The sequence below is a fragment of the Zosterops lateralis genome (genome assembly GCF_965231275.1).
Source record: "Zosterops lateralis genome assembly, chromosome: 1".
NCBI classification, from domain to species: domain Eukaryota; kingdom Metazoa; phylum Chordata; class Aves; order Passeriformes; family Zosteropidae; genus Zosterops; species Zosterops lateralis.
In genome coordinates, this window is record NC_139762.1 from 109,377,325 (window position 1) to 109,392,220 (window position 14,896).

At 39.6% G+C, this 14,896-nt stretch overlaps 1 protein-coding gene across 1 annotated transcript in view; it reads right to left on the reverse strand.

The window, feature by feature from the left end:
• The window catches only part of KLHL14 (kelch like family member 14), a 60,542-nt gene that overhangs the window by 30,110 nt on the left and 15,536 nt on the right, over positions 1–14,896 (reverse strand). Inside the window, exon 3 of the mRNA XM_083854424.1 lies at positions 13,822–13,943. Within this exon, the coding sequence (XP_083710550.1) occupies positions 13,822–13,943 (122 nt within the window). The remainder of the gene's footprint in view (positions 1–13,821; positions 13,944–14,896) is intronic.

Sequence of the window (14,896 nt, forward strand, 5' to 3'; positions counted from 1 at the left end):
CTGACATAAGTACTTTTTGGTGTTCTGCTACATGTGGGACATCTGAACGACTGCAGAAACCTTTTTGGGACACTTGGGACTTGCTGAGATCCATTTCACTGGATCTTCACAAATAAATTTATTCCTATTGCAGCACCAAGGTGCATAAACATAGTTTTGATAAAAATGAATACTAAACAAATGTAGTAAATTTTTGTCTTCAAATCGTATTACCTTGAAGGCTTAGTTATTTGTTCTCTACTCTACAGTACAAGTGCCGATAACCCAAAGCATTTTCAAAAATTACAAGCCAGACACTATATCCAAGACACTACATATGCTTGATGCCCCTTCAATTTACTTTCCTCAATTTGCTTTCAATTGACTTTTAATTTTCAACCATAAGATCAAAACCTCCCATTTGAAAACAATCAGTTGAATCACACAGCTTTGTCTTAATATACTAAATGTGCAAGATCAGAGATAAAGTTGTTGGCAACACAGCTAATGTAACTCTGCAGCAAGTTCCCTGAAGTAATCAGAATTAGGTACTCAGTTACGCTTTATTTGGGCCCATGACAAAGGGTAGCATTATTGTTGTGCTCTGAGGGGAGAGTCCCACGGTAGAACTGTGAGTACCAAAATTGTTATGGTGTGGTGTAGTGATAACTGAACCAACTTCATGTTACTGACCTAGCCCCAACTGGTGTGCTCTCAAGTTCTCCTTTGTTTTAAAGGTCCCAGTTGGTCAAGGGCCTGAGCTCAGTAGGTACTGTATTCATCAGTGGCAGGAAAAAATGCATTAAAAAGGCATATATAAATGATCAAAAATGGGTAAATTGAGTATTTCTTCCCAGATTTTAGTATCTGTCTTTGAGTTGCTCTACTGGATAACCACAAATCATTTATAAGTAGAACAGACATTAAATTATCAATACATTTCATCCATAGATTTCACAGAGTGATATGAATTTGGTCCACACCATTCTCTTTGCTTACTTCTAATAGCCCAGACTCTCCTTTGCCTGTGTGTTGTTGTTTTTTTGTTTTTTTTTTTTCCCTGCTATACCTGCCTGACATTTTTGCACCAGCCTCTGGAGGCCACCCAAGAAGGATTCCAGCTGTGGACTCGTGAGCGTCTCTGGTGTCTGCCCTCATTGTCCAACCCAACCAACCAAAACCAGCCACTCCTCAACCCCAGCTGCACCCTCTGTAGGGCTCCCAACACCCCAAACTGCTGTGCAATCATTCATTTCCCTCTTTGGTGGTACTTTAGCAGCCTTGCTTTTGTGAAGAGGAAGAGGATTCCCATCCTTGCCTTTGCACCCCTGGGCCACTCCAGCAGCCACTGAGGCCTAACCCACTGCACTCTGCAAAGCCTCTAAGCCTCAGGGGAAACACAGAGCCCTCAAGAACATTTTTTGCAGACTGCTAAAAGGCAATTAGGGACTTCAGAAGAAGAGGTAAAAAATCATGGTATCAAGGTGTAGCTTCATTCCCATTGAACAGCACTGCTTTGTGCCATGTAAAGCCAGAACATTTTTCCCTCCATTATTTTGTCTGATGACAATGAATTATTTTCCCATACCGAAAGTTTCAATTGAAAGCCCTGAAGTGACTGCAACTACTTCAGGTGGGCACCAATGCTTTATCTGGGGGGAACCCCTTTCCGTGACAGCCTTGCCTCTCTGAGGAAAAGCCAGGCTGCTAAAATAAAGCTGCTGGAGTGAAGCCAAATCATGGCTTCAGGAAAACGGATGCTATGTCAGGGCTTTATTGATGTTGTAAATCTTTGCAGTTAAGAAAAATCAAATTTCTGAGTGCTGAAGTGATCATTTCTTGGAGCAGTGCTAGAGACAGCATGGGAGCTGACAGAAGGACAGTGGCTCCAATCTTGCCAGGTGAAATATGTCCTGGTGCAGAAAGCCCCTAAAACATCCTATGCATTAACAGGACTTAAGCTGGAGGCTTGAGTATTGGATAAACCCTTACATGGGATATCTCTGCCCTGAACATGTCTCTCTTTGCTGGAGCTGAAGTTAATGGGAGCCGGTAAATGCCCAGCTGATTCCAGCCGTTGTGATTCTGCTGAATAAAACAAAGTTTAAACGAGCTTGTGCAGACATTAGTGGTAATGCAGCTGGGAGACAAGGGCTGCACGGGGACTAGCTAGAAGCTGGGATTTGGACACCACAGCTCTGTGCTACTGGCTGCCATGGTACTTAAAATAATTGCAGTCCTCTGGAGAGAGTATATAGATAAACTCTGTCCTATGTTAATACACCATCATATAGAGTTGTTTACAGGCAGTACTTAGTAAAGTACTTAAGCATGTATTTAAACAGGCTGCTGAACATCAGTATGATTAATACTTTGCTGTATTAGAGATATAATATGAATACATTTTTCTGCTGTTGCAGTTTTTCATTATATACACTTATAAACTGGACATAAGGATTTTCTTTCTGTTTCACATCCAGCAAATGAGTTAATTTGAGAGTCAAATTCTGCCTTAGTTATGCCTGCATAAAGCCTTTCATATGTATGAGGACAGAAGACTTATTTTTAATTGGACTTATTTTTTGTTAGTCTATAATCAAGAAAGAAAACAAATCTTTTGTTTTTTTCTTTCTGATCCTGCAGCTCTTTGACATTCCTTTCACATCACTTCAATCAGAAAAGTATCGTTTACATATGGTGTATATGTTGTGTTGGTTAAGGCCATGCACACACAGCAGCTGCAATTCTTGACCAGCAAGCAAGCAGCTGCTGTTGAGTGCAGACTGGAGCCACACACTTTGTTATTCTGCATGTAAAACTGGGTGGGGGGGAGGGGGGGAGGGAGGAGAAGAGAAGAAACATGGCTCTTACATCTCTCATCATGGTAATTCTATTTAAATATATTTTAATGATTTCTAACAACATAATTTACCAAGCCTCCCCACCTCAAAGTGATGCAAGCACATTTCTCTCTCAAATTTTCCTATGCTGCTTAGCCTAGGAGGAACATTTACCATATTCTAGTAAGTTTTGGAGTCAAAACTTTTCTCAATCCATACCTATATATACACACACATATATATATTTAAAATAATCAAGACTCAAAGCATTGGCCTACTCATATGCATTAATGTCATCACTGCAGAACCATCACTTGAATTTACTTGCAGTTTCTGCTCACAAGGAAATAAGCTTGATTTAACAGTTTTAGCCACAGTCATCTCGAGAGTTGAAGACTTTCCCCCCCTCCAAATTAAAGCTAAATCGTGTGCATTAAATACATTATCTACTTGTAATAAAATGGGAATATTTAAAATGATTCAGTCACAGATAATTTGTTGCTGCAAACGACAGGCTCACATCAGCCACTGGCCGCTCTGAGCGTTTGCTGAGCCCAAGGAATGCTCAGGTAGGCTTACCCACTCCATGGAAAACAGATGTTTGCACTGTGGAAAAGATTCCTGCTCCTGTTTGTGGTCTTAAGGATCCTGAGTGGGATCTCCCATGCCAAACAGCTGGAGTGGGTGCTGTGTTTGCTCACCCACCTAAGCCCTCACATACAGGTTAGTCCAGGGCACTGCAGCAGGAAACCAGCCACTATTCCATGCCAAAAACACAGTTTATTTCACACTCAGCCCTGCAAAAGCCATTCAGAGTAATTCTCCAGAACAGCTCTAGAGGGGCTCAAAGGCACCCTTTTCTTTCAGCCTGGGGGTAATCAATTCACAAGCAGAGGCAGCACAGCTGTGGGGCAAGGAAGCGCAGCTCATACTACAGCTGTCTTTGTTGCTCCTGCCTGGCAAATATGAAAAGAGACCACTTGTCTAGACTGATGGGAAAGCATATGTTAAAGCAATTAATTAATTTGCCCTAAAAGATTGAGGCCAGGCCAGGATTTGTCCCTTTCCCAGTGCTCAGTCTGATTGTAAGCAATGGGACTTCCACCATTTCCCATGGGAGATTATTCCACAACCTAATAGATCTCAATGTCAGGAAGTTTTTTCCTGATATTCAGCCATAATTCATATCCATGAATTATGAGCTACTGTCGACATCACATCCATTGAGGCATTCCTAGAGCCTGCTTCATTTAAAATTATATGCTCTAGTTATGCAGGGTTTCTGTGTACTAGGGCAAAATGCTTTTTCTGCAGGTTAATTCATTACTATTCAATTTGTTAACACTTTTTTCCTCGGTGTGAACAGTCATTCTGCAGTTGCATACCCTGTATAGTAGCACAATCCCCATTTGGGAGTAGAATCACAATATATAAATATGACAAAACAACATACCAAAACCCATCCCTGTAAAGACATATTACTTTTTTCCTGCAAATATTCCAGCATTCAGCTAAATCAAAGCAGTAGCTTATACAACACCTGGTATGAGACAGAAAGCTTAGAAAAAACCCTTCTCAAATATGTAATAAATTTTATTTCTGTCTTAAAGAGAGGGAAGGCAGGGGAGTAAGGGGGGCAGTAGGGAAGGGGAAAAGGATGGGGAAGGGAGGAAGGAACTTAAACTGTGAGAAAATAGAGGAAAATTGAAAAGAGAATGACTTCCTATAAACAATGAGCCTCTACAACACAGTAAGAACATACAACAGCAAATGAAGTCGAGGATGCAAAATGTTCACTTCTTACCACTAAAGCAGTTAGAAAAATGGAGAAAGCTAAGGCAGGCTTCAGAAATCTGTATTGCAAATAATTGTGTACAAAAAATTTCTGAGAAGGAAACTGCTTTTTAAGAGCATTTGAGAGGAGAAAATTCATGAAATGTACCAATTTCTCAAAGAAATCGGAGGATTTCAATGAGAATTTTTTATTATTACATTTTACCCAGCTAGCAGTGTTCTGCCATCCTGTTTGCAACCCATTTTACATAAATGCCACATTAGCCACTGGAAAAGGAAATGTTTCCCAAAGTAAGAAACTGGAAACACACCTGAGTTCATTTTCATCTCCATATGTGCCTAGGTCCCATTATTGCTATATAAATCCCAGAGCAAGTATGTAAGAATAAATACACAAATTTTACCTGGAATCACCTAAAAACCAGAAGGCAATGTTTGCAAGGAGCACTGAATTTGCACAGTGACATATAATTCTGTGTTAAAGTTATTCCAGACAGTTGGTTTTTTAGAGACAGTGGCTAAATAGTATTGAGGGACCTACACAAACAGGTCTGGTGAGAACATTTTGGCAATGTAGAAATTCTGTGACTTTACTGAAATCTGTATCTAGCCAGGAGGGACATTTGCTTTGGGCAGGAGAGAGGACAACACAGCTCCCAGTTCCTACTGGACCAGATGTGTGTACACAGCAGACAGATAATGTCCACAGGCTGAGATGGACTCAAAATGTTGCAAAGCCTCAAGGACGGCATTAAGCACACGTATCTACATTCTGCTGATTACCTGGTGAAGTCATAGCAACTTGTCATTTGTAGCTAGGCAGTTTCTGGTTTGCAGTTAGCCTTGCAAAGCTTGACAAAACTTTCTTTAGTGGAGCTGTGAAGTACCCCTTGGGACATACATGAAGAACTCACAAGCTAAAAAATTGTGTTCTAACTGCAACCCTCTTCCACAAGAGATGTTGAGAAGAGAAGGGATGTTCTGATGTGACTATGGTTTTGCAAAAACACTTGAAATATTTTTTTTTTATTTTGCTTTGGAACTAAGCAGCAGAAATTGCTGCAAAATGGAACTGTCATCCTCAAGCCATCTGTAAAGATATGTAACTCAAGTTGAAAGATGACTCGGAAAAAGGTAAGCTCTGTGATCCAGGAGGAAGGCTTTGAGCCAAAGGTTCTGATGCCCTTGCAAGGATGTAGCAAGGAGTGGCATCTCCAGGAGCCAGCACCTTTCTTTGTAAGGTGTCCCCACAGCAGCCTGACATCATCATCTGCTGTGAAAATGGCACTGATTGTGGGGTAACTCGGCCTTACATCTGCTGCCTTCTTACTCAGCTCTCCACTGCCTCAGTGCTCTGCCTGAAGAAGAGGCACTCCTCAGTGTTTTAGAAGGGGGTTGCGCCCTGGTCTCTCATCCCACTCAGGTTTTCAACCACAAAGGGTCCTGGCTGAGCACAGGCAGGGAACAGGACATTCTGGACTCTCCCTGCAAGTAACTGTTTGCCAATGGCATTTTTGAGGATGAAGATCAGTAGGTAGATTCAGGCATCTTTGTATATGCAAGAGGAAATTAACAGCCTGGTTTCCACAGAGGTGGGAGTTCACAAGTTCATAACAAAAGACTGAGAGCAGCCAAGAGAAGCTGAAAGACTGTTGAGAGCTTTAGCACAAACAGACTGAATGCAGTGAAAAGAGTTGTTTCAAAGATACATCACAGCAAGATGTGTAGGGACAGGGAACACAGGAATAGAAAGCTATCCAGAATTTACAACACATCATATTTACAAGTAAGGCACAGGGAATGAAAGAAACAATCAAGTAACACTTGTGTAAACGGAGAAGCTGACGACATTGTAATCAAAAACAAAAATGTATACAAAGAGGGCTGACATTTCTTGAAAGTTATCTCAAATGGCAGTGCAGAAGAAAATAATCTTTAACACATAAATAAAGCAATCATTGTGAGAACCAGCTACGTTTTCATCTGCTATGTTTGACTCATTCTCAGACTTCTGTCTTGCTCTTGGATATGCAGGCGTGCGCCATTAATGGCACTTGCACAGTTGAACTCCCACGCATCACCCTCAGAATGGGAGTTGTGGTTAACCTCTGCTATGTCACATGCAAAAAAGTACTCTTCACTGTATTCCTGTTTCTCACTTCTATATTCTTACTTCCCTCTAGGTGTAAAATGTGTGGCTTATTGGCAGTGTGTATGCCCACCTTGAATTAATCTCCTAAATCCAGGCTTAAAGCTGGATAGTCATACCAATCAGCCAAGTTTTCTGTGTGTGAATCTTTCTTCCTTTGTGACCGTATTTTCCTGCTTCTGAACCTTTTAAAAGGGCCTAAATATAAGGAAGAAAAATATAGATGGAATTTATGTTTAAAATTACCTTTCAGTGCAATCCATGTGTTTTTTTAAGGAAGACACATAGAAGCATGTGCACACGTGTACATGTACAATTTCTACATACATCCACCACATTTATTAAACCTGTCTAGTGGGTAATATAAAGACTACTGGCTTAGCAATATGCTAATGCTTGCTCAAGCTTTTCAATGCAGTGCTGAAACCATCCTTGACACAGCACTGAAGCAGAAGCTGCAGCATCCCCAACTGCTGGATAAATTGAGTAAGAGAGATGAAATTTATCAGGGCTGCCAAGAAGTGCTCATCAAGATACATTTTTTGACTAACATAAGTGTGCACTATTCTCACAAGTACAAATAAAAAAAAAATAAAAAAAAAAAAAAAAAAAAGAAAAAAGGAAGGGGAGGACGAAATTAGAACAAGCATTTATCAAGACAACCTGTCCATCTGATTTCATACATTTTTTGCAAACATCACTTCTTTTTTTCAGTTACCAATTTTTTGGGGGTAAATTGAAGGAGGAAACCTTCACTTCTAATACACTATCATTCTTCAAAAAAGTAGAAGCTTTACAGTGGATGAATGTATTTACTTGAAAGACACCACATTTCCAAAGACACAATGTGTGCTAGGCATCTAGTAGTACTCAAGCTGACACTTAAGCCTTTGAAAATTTCTCCCAAGAACCTCTGATGTGAGCTATAATCATACTGTTTGTCTTATAAGTAGCCAACCTGGAAAATAGAAAACTGGATAACACACTCCAAAACATGAAGGATTGAGAACTTCTCAGAGACTCCAAAGACATTTCAGATAAAGAGGAACATGAGTTTTGTTATTAAATTTGCTCAGAAAAGATGAAGTATCATTCAGTATAGGAAAGGCTGATACAACTGAGCACCATAGAACTGCCAAAGAAAACATGGAAAAAAGAAATATAACCTATTCCAGCAGAAAAAAAATGCAGACTGGGAACTAGAGTGTCCCAGGTTCTCTGCTGATGACTTTGAAGTAAACCATTCTACTTTCTTTTTACTTGACTTCCCTTCAGATAAAGTATATAAATAATGATGTTCAAAGGGTTTTGAGAACCATCAGTATGCCTAAACGGCGGCTGACATGCAAAAATGTTGTTACTGCAAATAACAAGAGGACTGCTGCACTATCACAGAACATATTCAAGGGAAATTTAAAAAGTCAAAATGACAGAAATAACATATGTTGCATTCAGACCCAACTACCTGCAGGGGGCTGATTGCTTAATGTAAAAACGAAAGCACAGCCAACCTGGGGATGGAAGGAAAAGGTGGACTGCCTTTATCAGAGCATCAAGGATGGAAAGGCTTCTGGCTGCTCATTATGGTCAGGGAATCAGATGAAGATGACAACTCTGTGTGATTGCTGCTGGCAGGAAGGAGAGGGATTGGGAAGGAAATCAAAGTGCCTGCTTCATTGTTTGTCTTTACAGATGGACCAAACACAGCTGACTTAAATATATCTAGCAAAGGGCAGGAAGGACATGACAAACAGAAAAAAAGACTAAGGGATAACTAGGAGAAGAAAAAACCTGAAAAGAGATGCTGGTCATCCTGACTAAACTCTCCAGTCAGGCAAATTTCTGGACAATTTCCCTGTCTTTACAATTAAAAAAAAAAGACAGTTCTCATTGGACAATGATGTTGGCCTTTACACTGGATTATAATCCAAACCTAGTGCAACCCATAAGCATAAATGCATCATGGCCCATACACATATTTGCCATTATTGTGACATTCACTGAATTCTCTCTGTGGTTCACCCATATGACGTGGTGAAGTAGGGAGGTTAAGCAATGTTACAATTAACATCTTATTGAAAAACAAAGTACTGATATGAAACAGTATCTGCTGCAGCTGCAGCTTCACATGGATGGAATATGCCATTAAGACTTCAGTAATGCTTCCAACATTTTACCTTTTGTGCTTCGGAGAAAAAGGAATTTTAGATTGAAGCAAGGAATTGCTGTATACTAGAAACCTGTAAGACACAATTTCTCTTCTAGTCATCGCTTCTAATCAGACAGATGGATAAATTGCTATAGAAAAAAAACACAAAAAAACCTCACCTAAAACAATGACTGCATCATTTTTATTTATTTCTTGCATTCGCTGTTCACATAGCAAGAAATTTAATTCCAGTTAGATCATTCTCTTGTGATACTTTTTTCTTTCATTTAATATATTTTTAAATGCTTAGAAGCATTGTGACAGAAAAGCATGTATTTTTTTGCCCTGGTTTATACTCATCATCCTTACCATTACAACAAGACAAAAGCATTAAAGTAAAATTAATCATGTCAAAAGATTTTAGCAAAAACAAGGGAGACCATGCATAAAGCATCGCTTTGTCTAGTGTGAAGTCATGCTCTGATTAAAAACATATAATGAAAGTGAAAGTAATACATCATTGCCTTAGCAGTAGGGTTTTTGGGAAAGCTATGCAATTCTGAACACAAAAAATCTTTATAGGCTCTGGATTTTGCAATTATTATAGAATAATTCTAACAAACAAAACATTGTTTCACTTCCTTAAGGTTTAATTAATCTTAAACATTGTAGTTAAAACAAACAACCAAAGGAGTTCTAGAATTAAATATGGACTCCAGGCAGGACCATAATGAAAACCTAAGCAGCAGTGGCTGGTTCTGAGCAGTGAGGCATGAAGTGGTGACACAGAGACCCACCCCCTGCCCCACATCCGGTAAGTAGTTATGAAGACTACAAAATATCATGGAATAATGAAAACCCATTAGTAGAGGAGAACTTTTGCTGTTACTGAGGACTGTCACACACCCATCAGGTGTCCCATTTCTGTCACTGGGCAATGGTAGCCTGTTGCTGCTATGTGACCTATCTAGTACTCAGCTAAAAAGTGAATTGGTGTTTGTGCACATGTAGGCAAGCCTGAAAAGAAAGCATGCAGTGAAGATATTTGCTGTACTTTGCCAAAAAGTCTATAAAAGCCTCAACTTTGCTCAGGCACAACTGTGCAGTAAGTGTTTCAAATTAAACACCAATGTGCACATTACGATGTATTAATATATGATAATAGTATCTGTAATGTATACATACATAATGTATGATAATAGTATTTATAATCTCAGATTAGGATTGTGCACATATCAAGCAAAATTAGGTGGTAAAAAAATATTCATAGAACACCATTTACTTACTCCTTTTTTTTCCTCTTTATTCTGCCTCTACGTTGTCAACACAGAAACAATAACTCTCTGAGAAATACCAGACAGGAAAAATACACAGTAATACTAGACTGTGAAAAATCTACCAATCCCCTGAGCCATAGCATTCTTGCCTATAGATGATGACATTAAAAAATTGGAAATGGGTGCATGCTTCCCCTCCTCTCCTGGGTCTATGAACAAGGCAAGTTGTTTTCCTGATACCTTTCGAATTACTCCCATTAGTACTGATGCATTTGGTGCTTTGGCTATCCAGGCAGAGAGAGGTGGGCAGGATCCCCTGCCAATAGATCTAGTCTTGTCTAGGGAACAAAATGAGATTGCTCCTCTGCTGAGCTGTCATACTCGACAGCTCGTGCTGCTCCACCTGCAGCCGTCCTTGCAGCTCCAACTGCAGTGCCATGGAGTCAGTAGTTCCTGATGGTTGATCTTCTCCTGTTCCTTATGCATCACACAAGGCAGGACACAGAGCCTGAAGCAACTGAGTGCTGAGAAGTGAGCCACTGTCTGTGCTGAGAAGGAAAAAGGAAACAGGCAAGCAGCTCCCTCTCAAATGGGTCTTCAAGCCCTGAGAGTAACTGCTGAGGCTCCTCTCAGTGGAGAGTGACAAGAGGAGATTCAGCCTCCTCTCATCCACCTCCTCCTCAATGGCCTTGCCACTGCACTCAGGATCGAGCGTTTGTTCCTTTCCCACCATCCCTATCCCCAAATGCCACTGGCACAGAGAGCAGAAAATGAGGAATGTAAATGGGTTTGCAGGAAGGGAGGGGGAATTTCTGTGCACAATTACACTGGATCAGTAAGCCTTTAAGTGCAAAATGTGGCATTTTGTTGGTCTGTGGGGGAGCCTACTGGCAGCCAAAATGTTAAAGAAAAACTCTGTAACAGGAGGAAATCAAATACACCTAAGGCGATAATAAAATAGAACATCTTGAAATACCAGACTACAGGAACTGAAATTCTTCCCATCACAGAACCTCATGAGCAGGACATAGCTTTTGCTCTGTCCCTATTCACTAAGGAGCAAACCCCTCATTTGCACTGACAAGTTGAGAATGAACTGCAACTTTGGGACTGAAAGCACTATCTAAATAAGTGAAAAAAAACCCCAAACCAAACAGAATAAAATCTTCTACCTTTGCTACTGATTGTATATCTCTGATAAGACAACAATGGATTAAGACAGAGGTAAAAGAGTAAAGAAAGAAAACTCCTTCCTCAACTGCAAAAAAAAGTATATAATAAATATAGAACTATGCCCTCTAAATTCACAACCCCCCTAAATGTCATAGTATATTGATTCTACACCATGGCTGCACTGAACTACCACTATGTTTTAAGCTTGTACAGCTTGTTGTCTTCCCTAAGACTCTTCAGTCACAGTTCTTCAAGTCCCTGCATTCCTATGCTGCAGTTCTTCAATGTTTCACAGAAAGGACAGAAGATCTACTTGGACTTATGTCCCATTCTCTCTTAAGTTAAGAAAAAAAAGGGATACTTGAAACTCTTATTTCAACTGTTTGTTTTTTTTTTTTTTTTTAAATAGTTATTGCTACCATTTTGTAAGTAGTAAAATATTTTCTAAGAAATAATGCTTGTTAACACTTTGTCTTTTTCAGTGTGAAAAGACAGGCATCCTCCTCTATGCTCTTCAAACTTTAGCTCAGGCCAAGAGGGCATCTTTTTCTGGCAGGACTTGCAGGATTACTCATGTTAAGAGAGGGCTGTGTATTTGACAGCTGTTATCTCAGCCAGACAGATCCTGGGACCTTCAGGACTTCCAGTGCTGAGCAGCAAGCACTTGAACCCGAGCTGGCCTTGCTTGTAGCCACAGCACAGAATGTTACATGCACTACCATAATGGAAAGAGAAATTTTCTTCCCTATTTCTGAAGGTAACACAGAAAAGAGTAAGTTCTCCACATAAAATTATTCTGAAATACCTCTCAACACCACCACAGACAGTTCACCAACAGTTACTCCAACACCAGAGATGGACATTTAACCAGAACATTAAAGTGTCCTGCCTCTGGTAGTTTCCCACAGTCTTGGAGACCACAACACAACATAAATAACCAAGAGCTGAATAAATCCCATTCTTACAAAATCTGACAATCTACAGCTAGTTAAGATTCAGAAAAAAGCTTTTTACTTTAATTCAGTTAAGAGTTCAGGTGCTGAAACAAGATGTCCATTCCTCCTGCCTCTCCTGTTGAGCCACTGGATTAAACGCCGCAAAAGAAAAAAAAACACCTGGACAATTCTGCCTTAGGCAGTATCATTGATTTTTCACTGACTTACCATCTTCAGAATTTTCTTAGAAGTAGTGTACAGAGGTGGGTAATGTAACTCATTTATCTGAAAAATGTGAAGCATAATATATTCCCTAGCACAGATGCTGTAAACTTTTATAATGTACACTTCATATAACCTTTTGTAATTGTCATTCTTATACAACACCTTCAACTATTAGTCCCGGTCATCTACCTAAACAGTCTTTATGTGGCACCACTTTGTGAAAGGCTCCTAAATTTTCCATGGGAAAAAAAATCACTCTGCAAGGGCATTGTTTCAAGTCCCGCATCATAGCAACTTAAAAAAAAAATTTTCATCCTAACATGTACATGTAATATTAATGTGGATGTATGCCATTATAGGGCTTTGGATAAGGGAGAAGAACAGAATTCTGTAAAATGTATTTTACCGGGGGAAAAAAAAAAAAAAAAAGTAGGTCTAATAGGAAATCCAGGTTTTACCAGTTGTCCAGTTTTAGAAGTATGGCTTTGATTTATGGATCAAAATTGCTCATTTATTATTTTATCTATACTGCTTTGGGCAATTTTGACAGTTAAAATTTAGTTTTATTGACCAATGCAGCCAGTTTAGCCACAAGGGGACTAATGCACACACAGCCTGCTGCACTCAAGAAGCTATGATTTGATTCCATGACCAAGTCAGACTGGGAATCACAACCAACATAACAATAAGTTCCAAATCTCGATGCTCGAGGCAAAATACTTACTCTAAAACCAATCCACTATTAAAAGAAGGTGGGAAAGAATTTTGTGATAGCAGCCTCCATGCACTGTTTATTGTAGCTGATATATTCCACCAATGCTTCTGTCAGCAATGGACGCAGGGTAGTACAGAGGAAACCTTTCTTTAATGATTGTGGACAACAGATAAAGCTGGAAGAAGGAAATGAAAATGCAAAAGAGAATCAAAGATGTGCTCTAATACTATGGCTTACCAGGGATCTGACTCTTGAGAAAAATGTCTTGAAAAAACTGCCTTTTTTTTTTCCTAAACCAGATTTTATTCATATATACATAAATATGCATGGGTTCATGTTGCAGCTTGAAAGACTTACAAGTTTACTTAAGAAAAAACTTACTGGAATGATTTTAAGCCAATGTTAATTTAGGCCTATCCTATTATAAAATTAGCATCTTCTGCAATCTCAATTTATTGCTCCATTGTGAAGCCCCTTGTGATACATAAACAAATCTCTGAAGAGAAACAAATCAATAAAGTGTCTAATTTGATTAACCGTGTTTTTAAATTCATCAAGACAACTGTACAAAAATAAACCACTTACTTGTCAGTATTTTCCACGTCTTCTTTTCATCATCATAATACTGAACCAAATTGCTGGGTAGCCGGTCAGGTCCGGGAGGCAATCCTCCAACCAGTAACAGCATTTTCTTATTGGAACGAATTCTTCACCCAAAACAAGAGAAAAGATGAACAACCACATTACTGAGGAGTATTTTTAGTGGCAACAAAATCATAACCATCAAAAGAATGTTCACTGCTTGCAGTTTCCTATTTCATCTTTTTGTGTTTCTTTTCCCAATCATGTCTCAACAATTTCTTGAACCAAGCAGAAAAATGATCAGAAAAGCTGCGTATCTCTCTACTCATGGAATAATAAGCTTCCTTTATGCAATTTGTTAGAGGTTCATTCTAGAACGACCTTTTTCTTATATTATCCCTTTAAATCATCACTCTTTACAGCTGAATACACATGAAATGCTCTGGAGTTGTACTAAGGTTAAGCATTAAAGTTGCATGTCAAAAATCGTATTAGTCAAAATCATTATTATAAGCCATTCTACACTCAAAGAACCTTGAAAAAATTAAGGTTATGCAGAGAGTTTGTGAGCCAACTCTTTAATCACACACTGAACTTCAGATATATAGTTTAGTACAATTAGCAGCATTGGGCTAATGGTTATGGGTTAAATGCTACTTACAAGCACTTTTGTTTGTTTAATTTAGTCCAGACTCTTGCTTTCATTCTCCCCCCCGGCTCTCCCCCTCGTCTTTGCTCTCCCCCTGTGCACCACTGGCTATAGCAACACCAATTGGTAAAAATGAGACTGTGATGTTGTTGTGAGCCTCCCCAGAGTGGAGCCCTGCCAATGCTTGCCACTGATCCAGCGGCATGAACCTGCTCAACTGTGCAAAGTCACTCTAATTCCCTCCCTCTGTTTTTCTACCTTCTCCCCCAGGGGGCAACCACTGAAAGGAGTGACTACCCACCCATCAAGAGCTGGCAATTCGCTGCTATTAACCGTGACCGTGATTCCCAATCTGCCTGGCAGTTCTTAAGAACAGGACTGCAATGTCTCATCTGCAGTAAAAGTGGTTATCTGCACCCTGGCCTCCAA